General features: G+C 36.4%; 1 protein-coding gene across 1 annotated transcript in view; it reads left to right on the plus strand.

The window, feature by feature from the left end:
- ANGPT1 (angiopoietin 1) overlaps positions 1-18,221 on the plus strand; it is a 302,210-nt gene extending 283,989 nt beyond the window's left edge. The window contains exons 8-9 of the mRNA XM_027561317.1: positions 4,201-4,331; positions 17,060-18,221. Of these exons, the coding sequence (XP_027417118.1) occupies positions 4,201-4,331; positions 17,060-17,220 (292 nt within the window). The 3' untranslated portion in view covers positions 17,221-18,221. The remainder of the gene's footprint in view (positions 1-4,200; positions 4,332-17,059) is intronic.
- The last annotated feature ends 2,250 nt before the right edge of the window (positions 18,222-20,471 follow it).

Consider the following 20,471-nt stretch of genomic DNA (forward strand, 5'->3'; position numbering starts at 1 on the left):
TTCATGGGGTCGCAAAGAGTCGGACACGACTGAGCGACTGAACTGAACTGAACTCTAGCAACTTAGTACAGGCACACATAAAAGTATAAACTATGTTCAGCACATCTAGTCACTCAGTTACTATCAACTTAACATCTGTGCTCACTTATCCACAGAATACAATGTAGAAAATCATTGTGTCCTAGAAAGTCTATCCCCATTAGTGAGCTTAAAGCTACTGCAGGGAAAATGGTTTTGACTTACCTTAAACCAATAAGAAGGAAAGTCATCACAAATTATAGAGAATCCAAGAATCAGAGTAGGAATTAGCATCACTCATCCAAGAGCGCCTGTGGGCTAAATTTACCCACTCCCAGTGGAAAGGGAGATTTCAAGCCAGCAGAGTCATAGCTACTTAATTTTGAAGTCATTCATCCTTGTCCCCAGACTCCGATTCTGTGTTCACCAACCAAGCAACTTTCTGATTATAATTTAGCTTTCTGTGTGAAACTCCCTCTAAGGAGAACATGAGACTGGGCCCCCTATTTTGACTGGAAATGGAGACCGGACATAAGTCTCCCTCTGTTTTTCAAGTTGTGTGTCTGCCTCTGAGAGGCTGAGAAAGTGATCAGTTTAAAACTTCAGACCATATCTTGAAGGTCTTGTGAAGTCACTCAGGTAACATGTTCCTAGGACTCCCCTTGGTAACCTCTCACCTTGCTTTCCCCTGGTGAGACGCATCTCTACATGGGCTGCCTACAATGTAAAATGCAAATTCCCAGTTGGAAATTCTACAGTTTTGTGTTATGAGTGGTTTTTAGCTTGACATCTCCAGAGTTTTAAAATGCAAGCTTTTATGTGATAATTCAGCATTAGAAGCTTCCTTTAGTGTTCTGTTAGCTACAAGTTCTGTTAATTATTGAAACAACTGAAACTTGAGGAGGGTTTAGTTGTATGTTTTGCTCTTGCTGAAAAGTCTCTGCAGAATGTATTTGTAAACTATTTTGGCACAGTCACACAACTGTTATTTGCTAAAAATATATCACTCTTACAAAATAATAATGGGACAGTACATGTCCTTAGGTGCAAACACATCATATTTATATGGAAAATATATTTACATATGTATCTTCAAAATATTAACTGATATTTATTATCTGTTTAAGAATCATGTAAAATTTTGGTCAGAGCTGGTCTCAGTCCTAGTAGCATCTCATTCACACAGAGCTTTAATCACCCATTATCTGTACTGTGGGTGGAGAAGTTTCATAAATGAGACTCAGGCGCAAAAGTGGTAACACGCATGGATTTGAAGGGAGTATTGCTAGATGACTTTGATGAGTGAGAACAGAGGGATATTAGGCAGAGTTAGAGAGAGGGGAAGGTCTCAGTCAGAGAAGACTTTGAGTATCAAACACAGACTACTGACAACCTTAACTGTGTTGAGCCCTGAGGAGCCAGTGAAGGAGCTGAGCAAGTTTGCATTTGTTCAAAGTACCCAGATGGATATGAAGGCAGCGTGTCAGGTCCATAGGAAATGAGCAGATGTGAGGGGACTACATTAGGCAACTACTGTGTTTTGTTCACTAGTTTTTGAATTCTAGACAAATACTTTTCAAAATGTTCTCCTTGGACAGTGTGCAAGAGTAATCTGAGGTGTGAGTTGAAACCATACATTCCTCAGTCCAGTGAGTAGGTCTTTTTCACAGATAACCAGATGATTTGATGTACGGGCAACTGTTGGAGAGCCCATGACCTAGGTTAATGTAAATTTTATATGAGAAATGTTCCTAGAGAGTAAAGCAGGGTTTTGAAGAATGCCATATTTGACGTTAAACAGTTGGGGCTTTGAAATTAATTTTAGGTACACCACCAGAATATAGGTCCCTCAGGGCATGGTGACGTTCCATTTGTTTTATTTAATGATATATCTTAAATGCTGAGAACAATTATTGATACATAGTATGTGCTTAACAAATATTTGTTTAGTGGATACATAATGATTAATGACCCACTCCAGTGTTCTTGCCTGGAGAATCCCAGGGACGGCAGAGCCTGGTGGGCTGCAGTCTATGGGGTTGCACAGAGTCGGACACAACTGAAGCGACTTAGCAGCAGCAGCAATGATTAATAAGAACTTGGATTTTATAGTCAACAATTGCCATAAGCCTCTTTGAGCTTAGAATGAAAAATTGGAATGTTGATACCTGAATCACAGATTTACTATAAAAATTAAATAACACCAGGAAAGCATTTAACAAAGTGCTTGTCACAGAGTAAATACCCTTTAGCACATCATCAATATTAATATTAACAAAATGATATAAGCTATAGCAACACTCTATGTACTTTGTTTAGAGATTAATACTTACAGTAATAAAAATAAACCCATTTTCCTTTGGTAGATCTTGCATTATCAGAATGATATGAGTTTGAGTATACATGGTAAAACAAACATCAAGCACACAAGCTGTAGAGAATTTTAAGTTCAGTTCAGTTGCTCCATCATGTCCGACTCTTTGTGACCCCATGGACTGCAGCAAGCCAGGCTTCCCTGTCCATCACCAATTCCTGGAGCTTGCTCAAACTCATGTCCATCAAGTTGGTGATGCCATCCAACCATCTCATCCTCTGTCATCCCCTTCTCCTCCTGCCTTCAACCATTCCCAGCATCAGGGTCTTTTCCAATGAGTCAGTTCTTCACCTCAGGTGGCCAAAGTATTGGAGCTTCAGCTTCAGCATCAGTCCTTCCAATGAATATTCAGGACTGATTTCCTTTAGGATGGACTGGTTGGATCTCCTTGCTATCTAAGGGACTCTCAAGAGTCTTCTCCAACACCATAGTTCAAAAGCATCAATTCTTCAGCAATCAGCTTTCTTTATAATCCAATTCTCACATCCATACATGACTACTGGAAAAGCCATAGCTTTGACTAGATGGACCTTTGTTGGCAAAGTATTGTCTCTGCTTTTTAATATGCTGCCTAGGTTGGTCATAGCTTTTCTTCCAAAGAGCAAGTGTCTTTTAATTTCATGGCTGGAGTCACCATCTTATTTTGGAGCCCAAAACAATAAAGTCTGTCACTGTTTCCATTTTTTCCCCATCTATTTTCCATGAAGTGATGGGACCGTATGCCATGATCTTAGTTTTCTGAATATTGAACTTGAAGCCAACTTTTTCACTCTGCTCTTTCACTTTCAACAAGAGGCTCTTTAGTTCTTTGCTTCTGCCATAAGGGTGGTGTTATCTGCATATCTGAGGTTATTCATCTTTCTCCCAGCAATCTTGTTTCCAGCTTGTTTTTCATCCAGCCTGGCATTTCACATAGTGTACTCTGCATATAAGTTAAATAAGCAGGATGACAACATACAGCCTTGACGTACTCCTTTCCCAATTTGGAACCAGTCTGTTGTTCCATGTCTAGTTCTAACTGTTGCTTCTTGACCTGCATACAGATTTCTTAGGAGGCAGGTAAGAGAGTCTGGGATTCCCATCTCTTTTAGAATTTTCCACAGTTTGTGGTGATCCACACAATCAAAGGCTTTCGTGTAGTTAAAAAGGCAGAAGTAAATGTTTCTCTGGAACTCTTGCTTTTTTGAAGATCCAACAGATGATGGCAATTTGATCTCTGGTTCCTCTGCCTTTTCTAAGTCCAAGTTGAACATCCGGGAGTTCACAGTTCACATACATTGAAGCCTGGCTTGGAGAATTTTGAGTATTACTTTGCTAGCGTGTGAGATAAGTACAATTGTGTGGTAGTTTGAACATTCTTTGGCATTGCCTTTCTTTGGGATTGGAATGAAAACTGACCTTTTCCAGTCCTTCGGCCACTGCTGATTTTTCCATATTTGCTACATGTTGAGTACAGCACTTTAACAGCACCATCTTTCAGGGTTTGAAATAGCTCAACTGGAATTCCATCGCCTCCTCTAGTTATGTTCATAGTGATGGTTCCTAAGGTCCACTTGACTTCTCTACCCACAGGTAGAGAATTTTACTTGTCTGTAAAGTGGAATTTTGCCTCCCTCCCTTCCTTCTTTTTTCCTCCTACCCCGTTCTCTGTCTTTCTTTTGTTCAGAGAGCTTTGATCTTATAAAACAGTCGTTGAAGGGCTGAGTTCAGAGAAGGGAGAAAATGATGAAAAAGCCAAACATTCAGCAAAACCAGTCTTCTGGGTTCTATTATTCTATTGAACGACTTTTCTTTTTTTTTAACTTCAGGTTGTATTTGAAGGGTCACACTGGGACAGCAGGAAAACAGAGCAGCCTGATCTTGCATGGTGCTGATTTCAGCACTAAAGATGCTGATAATGACAACTGCATGTGCAAATGTGCCCTCATGCTAACAGGAGGTAAGTCCTACGGGGCCATTCTCTAAGTTATGTTTCATTGGTTTGAGGCTTGAGGTTTCTTATCTGTGAGAAAAGACTATGATCTTCTGGTCAGGAAACTGAATAGCAATTCCCTAGAGATCATTTTGTTCTGCCCACTAATTTACCACATGTTCTTGTGCAAGACATTGTTAGCATACTTAGAAGTTTGCCTCCTCCCCCAGCATGTATGGTGGGGGTGTGCTAAGCTTGGTTCTGAATAAATTCTTAAACCTCTTAAAGTCCCCCTTATCCTACTTTCTAAATACTCATAATGATCCCTGTGGTGGAATGAACAACAATTTGAATGTTCAGTATACAGAAAAAGCAAAAACCCAAACTTTCTTACAAAATGCTTTACAACTGTGTAATTGATCATTCTATTGAAATGGAGTCAAGAGGGAAGAGAGATGGAGGTAGGTCTAAAGTTTTGCAATTCAAACTAGCTATACCAGTGCTTTTACATTATAAGGTATTGACCTCTGCAAGACATTTAGCTGGTATCAGTTCAGTTCAGTTGCTCGGTTCAATTGCTCTTTGCAACCCCATGGACTGTAGCACACCAGGCCTCCCTGACTATCACTAACTCCTGAAGCTTGCTCAAACTCATGTCCATCGAGTCAGTGACGCCATCCAGCCATCTCATCCTCTGTCATCCCCTTTTCCTCCTGCCTTCAATCTTTCCCAGCATCAGGGTTTTTTCCAATGATTCAGTTCTTTGCATCAGGTGGCCAAAGTACTGGAGTTTCAGCTTCAGCATCAGTCCTTCCAATGAATATTCAGGACTGATTTCCTTTAGGATGGACTGGTTGGATCTCCAAGGGATTCTCAAGAGTCTTCTCCAACACCACAATTCAAAAGCATCAGTTCTTCAGCACTCAGCTTTCTTTGTAATCCAACTCTCACATCCATTCATGACTACTGGAAAAACCACAGCCTTGAGTAGATGGACCTTTGTTGGCAAAGTAATGTCTTTGGTTTTTAATGTGGTGTCTAGGTTAGTCATAAGTTTTCTTCCAAGGAGCAAGCGTCTTTTAATTTCATGACTGCGGTCACCATCTGCAGTGATTTTGGAGCCCAATTTAGCTGGTACAGAAGATACCATTAAAAATATATATCACTGAGTAAGAGAGTTTATCCTCTTTCACTTTTTAAATATTTTTTCTCGCCTTGTGTGTCAAAGAGAAATTCTCAGTTTAGTACTAGCTTATCTATACTTTTTCAGCACTTAATAATTACTCTTCTTAGCAAAGAAGGAGCAAACTCTTCAGCCTCAGTCTCAAGACCCTGGTAAGGCAATAGCATCTACCTCAAATTAATTAAATTTTTTTTTTTTTTTTTTTTGCTGAGTTTTATGTCTCCCTTTTATTATAGAAAGTGGTGCTGATTTCCTCTTTAAAGGAATGATGTAAACTTTGCATTTTAAAAAGGATTCACAATATTTGATATTTAACAAATCATTGATTTCAAGAAAAATATTCATTAAATATTAATAAAAGTTATAAATGGGCCTGGCAAAAACTGCTCGTGAAGTTAATAAATGACTGAGTGAAGTCTAAGAAACAACTGAATTAAAACCTTACGGCAAATGATGTCGCTCAAAATTGTTCCAGGCTCTGGCATAAAAGAGTTGGCACCAAGCAAAACTGTAAAGGAAGCTTTGTCCCAGTGTCTCTCTTCTCACAGTTTAGTGTTGTTTCCCTCTCTTAATGGAAGAGTAATCACTCCCACCTTTAACTATTCTTATCCTCTGTTTGTTATCCTATAACAAACTCATGCTAGTAGAGAAAAAACTCTCCAAATCTAACATTTTACTTCTCCAAATATAGTATTACTATCATTATAATTATATATTATTACCTGTTACATATGTGTTGTACTATCTTCCTTGAATCTCAAACCAACTCTATGAAAGACACAGGAAGAGAAACTCGATTGTACGTTTTGTACATAAGGAAAATGAAAGTAATTAAATATTCATCATTTTATCCTTAACATCTAGCTTGGTAGATTGTGGCACATAGGAACTCAATAAAATATGTGTTGCATGAATGAATGAATAACCATCTTGGAACCCTTGAAGTCACTTTCAGATTTTGAAACCAATGAAATGAATTTTTTCTCATTAATTAACAAAGCATGAAAGAGTACAGAGGCAACATTTTGGAAAAATCTTTCCAACTTCATCACCATACCCAGGCCCTTCATTACTACCACTACCAAATCACATCCCATTTGGATTCCCATCCACTCCACTTATAGTAACATCTTTTCAACATCAGACTGGCCTTATCATTACCAAAGCCAGCTTGTTATGATTCTGCCTCTGTCATATCCTCCTCCTTAAGCTTTAAAAATGCCATTTTGACATCACATTCAAAAGTCTTTTATATGCAATTTTAGCTGTTACAAATTTAGAATATTTTGAAAATGTTACCCACAGGTTAGGTTTTGAACTTTTTTTTTCCTAAAAGAAAATACCGCTTTTTATTACCTCCTTGATCCTTTAAGTGAAATTATCAGCAACTTTATACAAGGACAAACGGACTTTGATTGTACTTTTTTTGCCCACTTTAATATAGACGTGCACTTCATTTTCTCCATGTCTGTTTTTACAGATATTTTTTTCTTATCAAATAAATACAACACATGAAAGACCAACAGTAAAATTGTTCAAATGTTTACTTAGAATAGTGTTCCAATATGTTCATATTACTGTCATAATAATGAAAATATTGAGCAAAGCAAAGAGGAGAATGCATCTCTTGGTTAATGATGAGAAAACTACATCGCTCAGTATTGTGATTTTATTTCTGCTTCAGACGATTGAACTTTGTCATGTTCTTTCATCCATAATCATTCTTGGACCTACTTCTTACCCATCAATAAACACATATATTGAAGAGAAGAAATTTCCACTTATTGCTTGGGCTGGAATAGTCTAAGTAAATATGTTTCTGTAATAAACACCACTGCCCTATCAAATATCCTTTTAAAAGAATCCAGGTCTTGCAAAGTGATGCACTCTGCAAAACTAATATGTGGAATTTAGATAGCTAAGAACTGGGGTACACAAGGGTGAATGTCAATGACAGTCCAGGTAACTTGAGTATTATCTGAAACTTATGTTCTACTTAACTACCCCCACACCACCACCACTCTATATTCTCTGCCATGGTTCACCTTAGAAACACTTTCTCCATCTAATGATTTTTCTTCTCCTTTTAAAAGGTGTGTATTTTGACTTATTACATATTTTAAATCATGTCTTAAGCAGATAGATTTCATGCTTTTTGAAACTAATAATTCTTAGTTCTCTGTCATCATCAGTTAAAGCTTTGTTTTATCTTGTTTATTTATATATTTTCCATTGTTTCCTCTAAAAGAAATTAAGGATAAAGTCAGATTTATTGCCTGCTTAACCATCCTAAATAGTTTTCTTCAAGTACATGGAGGGATTTTTGTTGGAGAAGGTGGTATTGTTGTTACCCTATCTATCAACGACTGAAAAACAAGAGATAGGCTTAATTAAAAATAGAAGGTATTTCAGCTAGACAGAAAGTAGAACATTTTGTTCTTCCATCTTCCTAACATCTTAACTTCCTTCTATTTACTTAACATAATTTTAAGGAGTAACTGTTAAGAGTCAACACAATTAGAAAAATAAGCAAGACAGAATAGAGCTTGTATTTTTTGAAGAAGACCATCAACAAAAAGTAAACAATAAACACACGATTTCACATTATAGCAAGTTCTGGGGACAAAATATAGCACGTGATCGTTATTGGAGAAGGGAAAAGTGACTTTTGATGGAGTGTCCAGGAATCAAAGACTGGAATGAGTTTCCAGAAAAGATTGTGGATGTCTAGTTATGGACACCTTCAAGAAAATATAAAGGTAGTTACATGAGAGAGTTTACGTATGCACATTCCTCTAGTTGCCAGTCTACATAAGATTGTCTCCTACGTTTTCTTCCGGTTCTGTGAGTTTGTTATTCTGTGTACTCTTAGTGGCTGCAGTAGAGAAAAACAAGTAATATTATTTTTCAGTTTGGTTGTAGTTCATTGTTAGTGGAAAAGAAGTATAGCTGGCTAAAAAAACATATTTGCAGCAGTAGAAATAGATACCACAGTGTTTGATATGTCCTTTTCCAGACATATATGTACTTATTTCTACCTTACCAGAAATTCTTCTGTCCAATTTAAAAACTGAATAATTTTTATGTTTTATTACACTGTTGTTATGGGACCATACAATCTATTTCAAAATCAAAATTGCCACACACATTTTCTATGAAACTGACCTCTTAATTAATCATTAGAGATGATTTGTTAGTGTGCATTTATTACAAACCAGAAATATCTATGTTCTGTGATTCACTGAACTTAAGAAAATGTGTAAGTTTTCTCCTTAGGTTCCCCCTTTATATAGTATATTACAACAAATGTATATATTTCAGTAGTGGGAGGGATAAATTTAAGAGGTGATTATAGGAAATATTTTCTTAGTCTCACAGGAGAGCCCTTCTTGTACCCTCATGAATCCAAGGAAAGAATCAGTTTCATTATAAACTTAATGTTTTCCCTATTATTTAATATTTACAAAATGAAAATGTAATATCAGTCAACACATGCTTTTGTTTATATGAATTTATTGTATTAAATATGCAAAAAACTATGACTCAAATTATGAAAATGAAAACATTTTCTCATTAGATTTTTACATGCAAAGAAAACATGGGCTTTAGTACCAAATTAGTATTCTTCAAAATATATTTTTCTAAATTCTGCTAGAAACTATAATTACTAAAGGTTGCTGACCAAAAGAAAAGAAAATGACCCCTAACAAAATATGGTATTGTTTTACATTATTTTTCTTACCTTTTCTTTCAACACAATTTTCTTATTTGGTATCTAATATAAAAGCTATGTAAAAATGTGACCTAAGCCTCTGCAGAAAGAATCTGTTGTGGTAGAAACTCCAATCTGTTTTCCCACACATAAACTATGTCAGTCGACAGACAAGACTTTGCTAAAGCTAACAAAGGATATTCTCAGTTCAATTCTAAAAGACAGGATAAAGTCATACACATAAATTCTTAGTACACCCTCGAACTTACCAGATGCTAGCAGTAGAGAGTTGATAAATGCTTGCCTTGCCTGCTATATAACCTTGAAGAAGACAAAATGGAAGAAATTAACAGGCTCCCTAACTGGTTAAAGTGACAGATCTTTGGGAAAATGTAATAATCTTAGAGTTTTTGATAACACAGGAAGGATGTGCTAAGCATTGTCAGATAACTGGCATTCCCTAGGTTTTAAGGCAAACATGTTGAGAGAAAAGATCCATATGGATAATTTAAGATTGACCACAGATATCTACATTGCATTACTGTATTTCAAAGCAATTTCTTATTTAGTGCATAAGCCTGTTCCACAAAAAAGGTACATTTCTTGAAATCAGGGACATCATGCTCTCCACCATTGTGTCTTCAGGGCCTAGTGTAGTGCTTGTCTCACAGGATGTGCTTAATAAATTTTGGTTAAATGCATGAGTAGGCTCTCAGACTCTGAAAGGACATTGTGAAATCACAAATTATCTTGGTGAAAAGACATAAAAATAAATCAATGTGAATATGAATGTAACTTTTTCATGAACTTAGATTTAAAATGCCAAAGTATGTATATGTCTTCCCTGGTGGCTCAGATGGTAAAGATCTGCCTACAATGCAGGAAACCCAGGTTCAATCCCTGGGTCAGGAAGATCTTTTGGAGAAGAGAATGGCTACTTACTGCCATCAGGGAAGAATACTTACTCCAGTATTCTTGCCTGGAGAATTCCATGGACAGAGGAGCCTGGCGGGCTACAGTCCATGGGGTCGCAAAGAGTCAGACAGTCTACTGAGCAACCAACACTTTCACTTTCACATGTGTATATTAATTTGCATGCACACACATGGAACAAAGGGATGAATATTAAAGACTAGAGCCACATTTTAAGAATAACCTAACCCCAGAAGACTAAATTCCATATTGGAAAACTTTTGAGTGTTAGGTTTATAACTTTTGAATAAATTTGAACATTCTAAGTGCAGAATTTAGGACTATATTCCTGTTCTCTGGGAGGAAGTTTATATTTATTGGAAAAAGGAAAAAATAATATCAGAAAATGTCTCTTAAAAGTTCAATTTGGAAAAAAGTGAATAAGAACTGATAGGCCTATAACACAAGGCTGCCACCAAAGCTTAATAGTTGATGAGAATAGCCAAACAATTTTGTTTATATTTTACTCTAATAATAAGTAATATAGTGAATATACATTGTACTCTTAGTGTATAACAGTCATTTCTGCATTATCATAAATGACACACTTAATAGTTTAAAGGACACTTCCACAAACCATTCGATAGAGATCTTTGGTGAGAACTAAGATATGGAAGACTTAGCTAAGTTGCTTAAGGTCGCAGAATTAATTTCAGAGGATTTGAATATGACCTCCAGATAAGCCATTACCTTATCCACTCCTTCTACTGCCATTCTTAAAAGAAACAGCACTCAAAGACAAGAATTTAGCTCTGTTTTACTGTTTAAGGCCCATTTTCATGAGGATTTCCTCACTTAACTGTAGTTAAAAGTAAAATGAAGTCCAAGGGAGGAAAGAGGCAGTAAGAGAATACCTAAAGGATTAAAATGAATTCAAGATTACCAGCCAGGATAAACAACTTTCTATCTATGGAACAAAAAGAAGAGAAAGGGGAAAAAAGCCAAGTCCTTGACTTGAAGAGGGTATGGGATGAAATGACAGAAGGAATGCAGAGTTCTGGAAGGATCCTTCGGCTCCGCACACAAGAGCTTGCAGCTGCTCCTTGAGGCTAGTTCTGGGTAGGAGCTGGATTTGTACCCGTGAAATCAGTGAGTGATTTTAATGATGGTCCCGATGATCACTAGGCATCAGTCAGTTTTTTTTTTCAGCCTCATCCTTCCTTAAAAGAGGAAGATTCTTACTCTCTGTGCCAGTTCTTTGCATGTTGCTGATTAGAAAGAAACCCATAACCACAGGTAGATCTTTTTATTTTGCTGTACTTTTTACCTTAGAAAAGAAGTGTTGAGAGACATTTTGTTTAGGATCAGAAGAATTTAAGAGTTAGGTTTCCTGACTTTCAAATAAATTTGAACTTCCTGAGTACAAAGTTTAGAATCAAGTTCCTGTTTTCTGGGCAAAGTTTCATGTATTGGTGATAAAATGTGAATTTTCTGCTTCAGAGATAAAAGACTCAAATGATTTTTCAAGGCCTGGGAAGCCCAAGATAGTTATTCCAAAACTAAATTTTAATGAGTTAAGTGTAAATGAATTAGAAACATGCTTCTCGGATTTCTTATTAAAATATACATAAGGTTACAGGTTATGAAGAAAAATGCTTGGCAAAGTTCATCTCAGCAATTGCCAATCTTAAAACATTTAAGACATTTTATCAGTTGTCCCAACAGCAGATGGAAGCTGCCGCTCCCTTCCATCCTTTGCGTTCATTGCTAAGTTCTTTAAAGCTTAAAGTGCCTCTTCTAATTAACTTGTTTAGCATATTGCTCATCTATCCCCAGGCACTTATAGAACAAAGTACAAAGTTGATATCACCCCAGAATTTTAGAAGGTATTTAATTCAGCTATTTGATATCTAATCGGAGAGGAAATGCAAACCCAGGCATACTCCTTTATATGTTCACAAGGATACCTTCAATCTACGCAAACTTACCTTGTTCTGAGGACCCATGAGTACATATGGTTATCTGTGAATGTGAAAGGAGATTAACCAGGAGTAACCAGGAGCCTGCTGTATTCTTTGCCTGCTTTCTATGAATATGCTTTAAAGCCACTTCTTTTCAGGATTTGTGTTAAATGACCAGGTCATGCTTAATTTTTTCAAAGAGCGGTAGAAAGTGGGCAAACTTAAATATTTGATACAAAGAAATTCCTTGTTGTTCCTTGTCAGAAAAAAACAGGAAATACTTACTTGCATACAGATAACTAGTTTTGCGAACTGAAAGTTCAGAGTATTTTATAAAGGACTGCTGCTGCTGCTAAGTTGCTTCAGTCATGTCCGACTCTGTGCGACCCCATAGACGGCAGCCCACCAGGCTCCCCCGTCCCCGGGAAGAACACTGACACTACAACTGAAATTGTCATGAGTAATAATTGCCCTTTCATTTTATTTTCTGCAGTCTGATTTTTTTTTATTGGAGGATAATTGCTTTACAGTATTGTGTTGGTTTCTGCCATACATCAACGTGAATCAGCCATAGGTATACAAATGTCCCCTCCCTCCTGAACCCCGCTTCTATCTCCCGCTCCATCCCACCCCACCCCACCCCTCTAGGTTGTCCCAGAGTACTGGGTTGAGCTCCCTTGGTCACAGAGCAAATTCCCATTTGCTATCTATTTTACATATGGTAATGTATATGTTTCCAAGCTATTCTCTCAATTCGTCCCACGTTCTCCTTCCCCCACTGTGTCCACAAGTCTATCCTGTATATCTGCCTCTCCATTACATGCAGATTCTTTACCTCCTAAACCCTACATAAGCCCATAAAACCCATATTAGGTAGTTAAATGCCATATCTTTACAACACGAACACTGAACAACTGTACTCATTTGAATCCAAATTATTTTCATATTTCTCTAATTAACCCTAGCAAGCAAATAAGTAAATATGTTGGCACTGATGACTTGGTCTTCATTATGAAATGATTGTGATGATCCCATAAGATCTGATTCTTTTTATTCCTGCTCTAAAGTTTATGCCTGCTTCCTAAATAACTTACAAAAGAACCTTTAGATAGGCTTTTAGAGGCTTTAATAGTGTGCCATCTTATATGATCTCTGCACCTGTGCTGTGAAAATGGTTGATTAGATATTTATGATCCACATCTTAGGAATGAGGAGGTAAGTGACTATGCGACATTGGAAAAGTTCCTTAAATTGTCTGAGCATCAGGGTCTTCATTTTAGTACTTGCCACACCACATAGGGTTGTGTGGAATAAACTGAGAAAATGCGTATAAATATTTTAGCAGAGTCCCGATACATAGTAACTGTTCAGATATCAAATGTTACATTTACTATTGCCTAAGATCCCTTAGCTATTAACTGGTGAAGTCAGCATCAAAGTCAGGGTCTTCTAATTTCTGGTCTGGTGCTTAGGCTCCCCATTGCCCACAAGAGCATTTTTAAGCATACAATAAAACCCTCCATGTTCTTGTTCCTGTTTATTTTGCCAGCCCTGTGTTCTCCAACCCCTTACCCACTGGCATTGCAGCCAAGCCATGCTGCTGGCAGGCACTCTCTCCTGCTCTGCCAGAGTACGTACTGTCTTTAGATAATCTCTTTCTACCCTGTGAACTCCCACCCATCCTTCAGGATCCAGATCAAGTGATGAGTGAACCTTACAGACCCACAAACAGGACATTCTGCCTCTGTTCCCAAGATTTTCCTTATCTCTGTTAAATAGCTATCTCCTCATTTAACAGTTTGTTTCTCTCTTACACAAAATTGTGTACTCCTTGAAGTCAGGAATTTTGTTTTACTCAACTCTGACCCCTATATCTGTCCATTGGTTAGTATTTGTTGAACTGATTCCCCCTTCATCAACATGTGCTCAGAGTGGCTTTGGTAGACCACAGTTAGAGAACAAGGGCTCTAAATAATATTTAATTAAACATTTAACCTGGCAGATGTGGTTCCCCTGGTAAAATATTGGTTCCCATTCCTAGAGAATGTTCCACTTGTTCACCTGATGATAGACAAATAGATTGGATAAACTATAAGATTTTCCACATTGTTTTAATTTCCACCAAGATTGCCATTTTTCCACCTTAATTTCCTGCAAGTCTTTCCCTTGGCCACTGGATACCACCAACTACACTGAAGTTCTTTTAGTCCCTAAACACCAAACTCTCTTTCAGCTTCATGGCATTGGCATGTGCTATGCTTTGCTTAGTAAAGTCTTTCCCCATCTTCACTTTGCAGTCTTCTCATCTGTCAAGTTTCATGAAATATCAACTTCTTCCATGAACATGAAAAGTCAAATAGGTCTCCTATTATTCTCCTTCATAGCTCCCTGATTCTAACTCCCCCCTCCTCTTCTCTGTTTCTTCCTCCCCTCATCCTCTTCTTCTTCCTTTTTCCATCATCATTTCCTAATGATTTGTACATATTTTATTTATTTGCTACATTTTTTTTTGCCTGTTTGTCACATTAGGAGTAAGCTCCATAAGAGTAAGGACCACATCTGTCCTGTTGAGTGTTGTATGACAACACTTCATGAGGATTATAAATTGAATGAATAAAGAAATAAAAAATGAATACAATAAACTCGGATGTTATATATACAGGTATCTATCAAATATAGCTTTAAAAAAAATAAACTGGACTAATTCAGACCATAGAGGCTTTAAAAGAAGAAACAGTCTGTCAATAAGTCTGTAGGCCCTTGCCAGTCATCTGCTAAGCACACTCTGTTAGGTGTGGGACTAAGAATATGGAATATAAACCATGCCTTTACATTTGTTGTTGCTGTTGTCTAATTGCTAAGTCATGTCTGACTCTTTTGCAACCCCGTGGACTGTAGCCTGCCAGACTCCTCTGTCCAGGGGATTTCCTAGGCAAGAATACTACAGTAGGTTGCTATTTGCTTCTCCAGAGGATCTTCCCTAACCAGGCATCAAACCCATGTCTCCTGCATTGCAGGCTGATTCATTACCACTGAGCAACCAGGGATAATGAATAAAAGACTATGTGATTCGATCTTCAGACCCTCACAGCTTCAGGCTACTGTTGCTCTTATTAACTTTGACCTATCCATACTGGTCTCCTTTCAGTGTCTCCAAAATGCCTTTCTTCTTACCTGGAACATTTTCCCACTTTACTCGTTAGGAAAGATACATAAAATCAGTTTATCCTATTCCCTCATGTGTCCCTACTTTTTCTTGTCTGTTTCGGAAGTTCATTGTAGTTTCCCAATGAATGCATTCTTCCGTCTGTGCCCTTCATTGCCAGGCTATGTTCCAACAGACGTCTGCCTTCCCACACTCTTCCAGAACTCTTATGACTTTCTATAAACCAAACAAATCCGCACACTTCTGCCCTGAGTATCTTAATGTAACTTGGAGGATCCTTTTATGATTTGTAGTGGTCCTCAACAATCGAGTAACTGTGCTTGCTTTAGAGACCGTGGTGGATATTTGAAAGACTATGAAAGGCTCGTTAACATGATGGAAGAGTGCCTCAAGAAGGTCATAGAAAAGGAGGAGAAAGTTAAAATACTGAAGCAATCAAGTAGAGTTTCATTTTGTCCTTTAAGAGTCTTACGGGTAAATAAATTCCCTACTATTAGAATGCCTTTTTTTAATATAAATAGCATAGTTTTACTGGTTGTACTTACCAAAAAATTTTAAAGGAATTAATCCTAAGAAGAAAAAGGTGGAATTTTACAGTTTCCTCCTTCCTTGCCAAATAAGAACTTTCTTGTCCCCCGTGTTTTGACTACATTAACATCTATGTTGTTTGCATACAGTTGCTAAAACATTAAATACAGTGTCTTTCCAAATTCGTTGACATACCTTACTTTTTCCTAGTATGAGTTAGTGATTAATATAGCTTGTTAGGCCTCTAGTATGACTTTATAAACACAACCCAGCTGTATTCACCCTCCAAAATTGAAAAATGAGAACTAGTTTTTCTCCATTTAACTTTTTCTAAAGTTTCTGCAAGATGATGCTCATGTTACAGTTAAACATCAGCTGTACAGCTTTCTCTTTCTTTAGCTATTAGTCCCTTAGGTATAACTCTGTAATCAAAGGGAGGTCAACTGTATCCAAATACAAACATGCCAGAATGTCTCTGGCATAAATCTCTCCCTAAAGATTTTAGTAGTATTGCTTCAGGAGAGAGGGGGAAAGTACTATGTTTTATCCAAAAGCTAAGAACTTAATTCATTTAAAAAATAAAGTACTGAGTTATCCTTGCAGAGAGCTATGTGAGCACAGGATCTATATGTTACTCATCGTTTTTCTTTTTACTAAGTTTAGAAAGAACTTTGACAATCACAGGAAAACATTCTGCTCTATAGGAACTATGTGGTTACTCTGAATGAATGCTTCCCATATTGCTATAAACTGCAGAGAGGGTATAGCCATCCAAATTCATAGTTATTTTCTGCTATCCAGTTAATTTCAGAAGCAGCTAAGGGCCAGTAGGCAAAATTATGAACTACATGGAGGACATTTCTTTCTGTTTAGATGTTAGCTGTCCAAGCTTCTGAACTTCATTGCTAATAATTAATTGCTCTATTTCCAATAACAGGCTTCAGGTGGAATACCTCTGAAGGGTTTCATTTTACTTACCCTTTGTACAAATCCAGGCCTGACTAGATCGTATCTTGAAACCCAAATGCTTCCCATCATTACATTGGGAAATGAGTCCCAATGGAGTGACACTGAAAGCTGATTTTCATGAGAGCGTTCCTCTTTCTGATTACACTGTTGGATGCTATTTAAAACAATTTCACTACCAGGAAGATATTTTTTGAATACCTCTGATTTGCAAATAATCATAAGTATGAATGTTTCCCCTCAGTAAGTGGCATGAATTTCCAAATGTTCAATTTACTTATGTAATTGTTTCTTCTCCTTCTCTTTCATTATTAACTAATTTTTCAGGCTGGTGGTTTGATGCCTGTGGCCCATCCAATCTAAATGGAATGTTTTATACAGCGGGACAGAACCATGGAAAACTGAATGGAATAAAATGGCATTATTTCAAAGGGCCCAGTTACTCCTTACGTTCCACAACTATGATGATTCGACCTTTGGACTTTTGAAGGCATAATGTCAGTCAAGAGCAATTATAAAAGCCACCAAGAAATCTGGAGAAGCCACCAGATGAGAAACTGCTTGAAAATTTCTGAAGCAAACATATGGTCTCCCTTCTAGCAACAAGTAGCAGTTATGTGAAGTCACCAAGGTCCTTGACTGTGAATTTGGAACCTTTTGAGTTCACAGAGTCTCTACTTGGGATGATTGTGTTCATACGGCTTGACTATAGACTGCCATTCACTGTCATGCTTTTAAAAGGGAAGAAACTGTTAAGGTCACTGTGCTTCAAACTACTACTGGATCTTATTTTGGAACTATGGTAGCCAGATGATAAATATGGTTTATTTCATGTAAAACCAAAAAAAGAAAAAGAAAAAAGAGAGAGAGAGAAGAAGAAGAAAATGAACAACAACAAAAAGAGTATACATGAATAATAAAATCTGGCTTGCCATAATCCTTCGGAAAAGATATATTACACCAGTGAAATGGTGTTATTTCTATGCAAACCTAATAAGTTTGTACTGTTGCACAATTTTAATAAAAGTTCAGGAAGAACAGCATTGCCCTCTGAGTTAGTGAAATGGATTTCAGAAGTCTAATTCCTAAATCATACTTGCTAGTTGATATCAGTTAACCCATCTTCAAATGTAAATTCCATTTTGGTAAACTATAAAGAATTGTAGTGCATGAAGAATAGCAGTGTGAAGTAGAAACACACTCCGTTATTCTTTGATTTTTTGATACAGTTTTCAGAAAAGATGGACATAATCAACTATTGGACATATGAGATGAAAATTTATCCTTCCCCCCATGCTACAGTTTTCATTTATTTTAAAAACTGACTGATATATAAATATATTTATAGCCTGAGTAAAGTTTAAAGAATGTGAAATATATCATCAAGCCCTTAAAATAATATACATGCATTTAATATTTCTTTTGATATTATACATGAAAGCAGTATTTTAGAGTGTAATAAGTTGAAATAAAACCAAGTAAACTGGAACAGGTCATTTTACAGTATCTTCTTGCATGTGTCCACTTAAGTGTAACTTTATTATTTTTAAAATAATTATCTTCAATCCTTCACCCTGTTATTTCATGCTAATTTAATTTTTACTAATTAACTGAAACTTGCTTTCCAGATTCACTCTGTTCCAGTTTCTATAAAAGATACACTTTGAAGTCTATGAAAAGTGAAAGAAGAATTATAAATATTATTGTACATAGCATGTTTATATCTACAGTAAACCTAATAGCTGTTTATTCTGGAATATGCCACATTGCCCTCAATTGATGCAAATAAGCACATTTTCAAAAAACTACTATACAACTTTATGAAATATACTATTTCTTCATATTTTTCTACCTTGGGCTCTGTTTTGTTAGGCAATTTCTGATTTTAAGACATTACCATTACAGGAAAAAAATTGGCAAACTTTGTATTATATGTTAAAACACATGAACAAAAGAGAAAATTAATCATAGTCACTTGACTAAGAAAATTCTAATTACTAGTTACTATAAATCACAATGAAAATATTTCTATGGCTTAACTGATTTTAAGTCAATTTTGGACACATATTTATGGCATTTGGAAGTTACTACAGTATTTTGTCAAGAAGTGCTTTCTGCCTCTAAGTGCTCAAGGCTACAAGCGTGAACAGTTTTTATCAAAACATAGGGTATACTCTGATATAAGAAAATTGAAATCCACTCTGAGTTTCCTTTCTTAAAAAAAGTAAAAGTTTTTATCGGGCACAGTTTTAGGCCTGGTGACTTGATCTCTTGTGCCTTTGTGGGTTTCCTCCATTTGAGAGAATAAAGCTACTCACATTTTTCAAAAGTTATTTTTTCAAAGTTTACCATCAAACGTTTATACTTTTACATGTGTATACAAATCTGTTCTGCTTAAAATTGATGTTTGCAGGTATTCCGCAGCTTTTCTGTTCTTGTCGACTCTTTCATAGCACTGTTTAGCTGCTTCCTCTGAAAACCTCCTTGATGTTTTCATTTAAGTGAATGAAAGTGAGTGTTTTGTTTTTGTGTTCCTAGAGATTTTTTACTTACCATTCTTTTGAAAAGTAATACGTTTTCCAATTCATAATACAAAAATAAAAGGAAATAATGGGAAAAAGCATGATATTTACTGTTTTGTTATCTGGGTTTAAAAAATGAAATAGTTCCAATTATTTATAATAAAGCAGTATAAAATGTTTTATGACTCCATTATGTGCACTGTGGCCATTTAACATGTATATCCTTTGCATTTAATTATTCAGGATAAGACAATTAGGTAATAGGATTTTGTCTTTCAATTTTTATATGAATTAAACTCATGTAGTTTCTATGCCAATTTCTGCACATCAATGGCAGCTTTATTTGATTTAAATAAAATTTAAAGTAACATATTTGTGCAACTACTCATTTAAAATATTTTACAAGTTTTAAAATTAGAGATATATGGAAGTATGGGTTCTATGAAAAAAATTACCAAATGTGCTAAAGTCTCAATCTTTGAAAATCTTTCAGTCTTGGATATGATAAGAAAGCTTAGCTGCATTAGAACATTAGATCAAAGCAACGGGTCTGAGTCCCACGTCTCTACTATAATTGTTATGTCCTGTCAATAATCATCTTTTTTTATTTCTTGTGTTCTTTTTTTATTGAAAAATTCTTCAAATTCTATAGTGTTCTATATTTGCAAAAGTTTCACACATATGATTTAATACAATCTCATAACAGCCTTTTTTTTAACCCTACTTCTCTATTGCCCCTCCCCCCTTTCCTCTCCACAGTGGTAACCAATAGTTTTTTCTCTATATCTGTGAGTCTGCTTCTTTTTTATTTGATTCACTAGTTTGCTGTGCTTTTTAGATTCTACATGTAAGTGATAGTATACAGTATTTGTCTTTCTCTGGCTTACTCTACTTAGCATATTGCCCTATGTCTGTCCATGTTGCTGCAAATGGCAAAATTTCCTTCTTTTTTTATAACTGAGTAGTATTCCATTGTATGGGCTTCCCAGGTGGCTAAGTGGTAAAGAGTCTACCTGCCAATGCAGGAGATGTGGGTTCAATCCCTGGCTTTGGGAAGATGCCCTGGAGCAGGAAATGGCAACTCACTCCAGTATTCTTGCCTGGGAAATCCCATGGACAGAGGAGCCTGGTGGCCTACAATCCATGAGGTCAGATGTGTCAGATATGACTTAGCAACTAAACAACAACAACATTCCATTGTGTGTGTGTGTGTGTGT

The sequence above is a fragment of the Bos indicus x Bos taurus genome, chromosome 14 (genome assembly GCF_003369695.1).
Source record: "Bos indicus x Bos taurus breed Angus x Brahman F1 hybrid chromosome 14, Bos_hybrid_MaternalHap_v2.0, whole genome shotgun sequence".
NCBI lineage: Eukaryota > Metazoa > Chordata > Mammalia > Artiodactyla > Bovidae > Bos > Bos indicus x Bos taurus.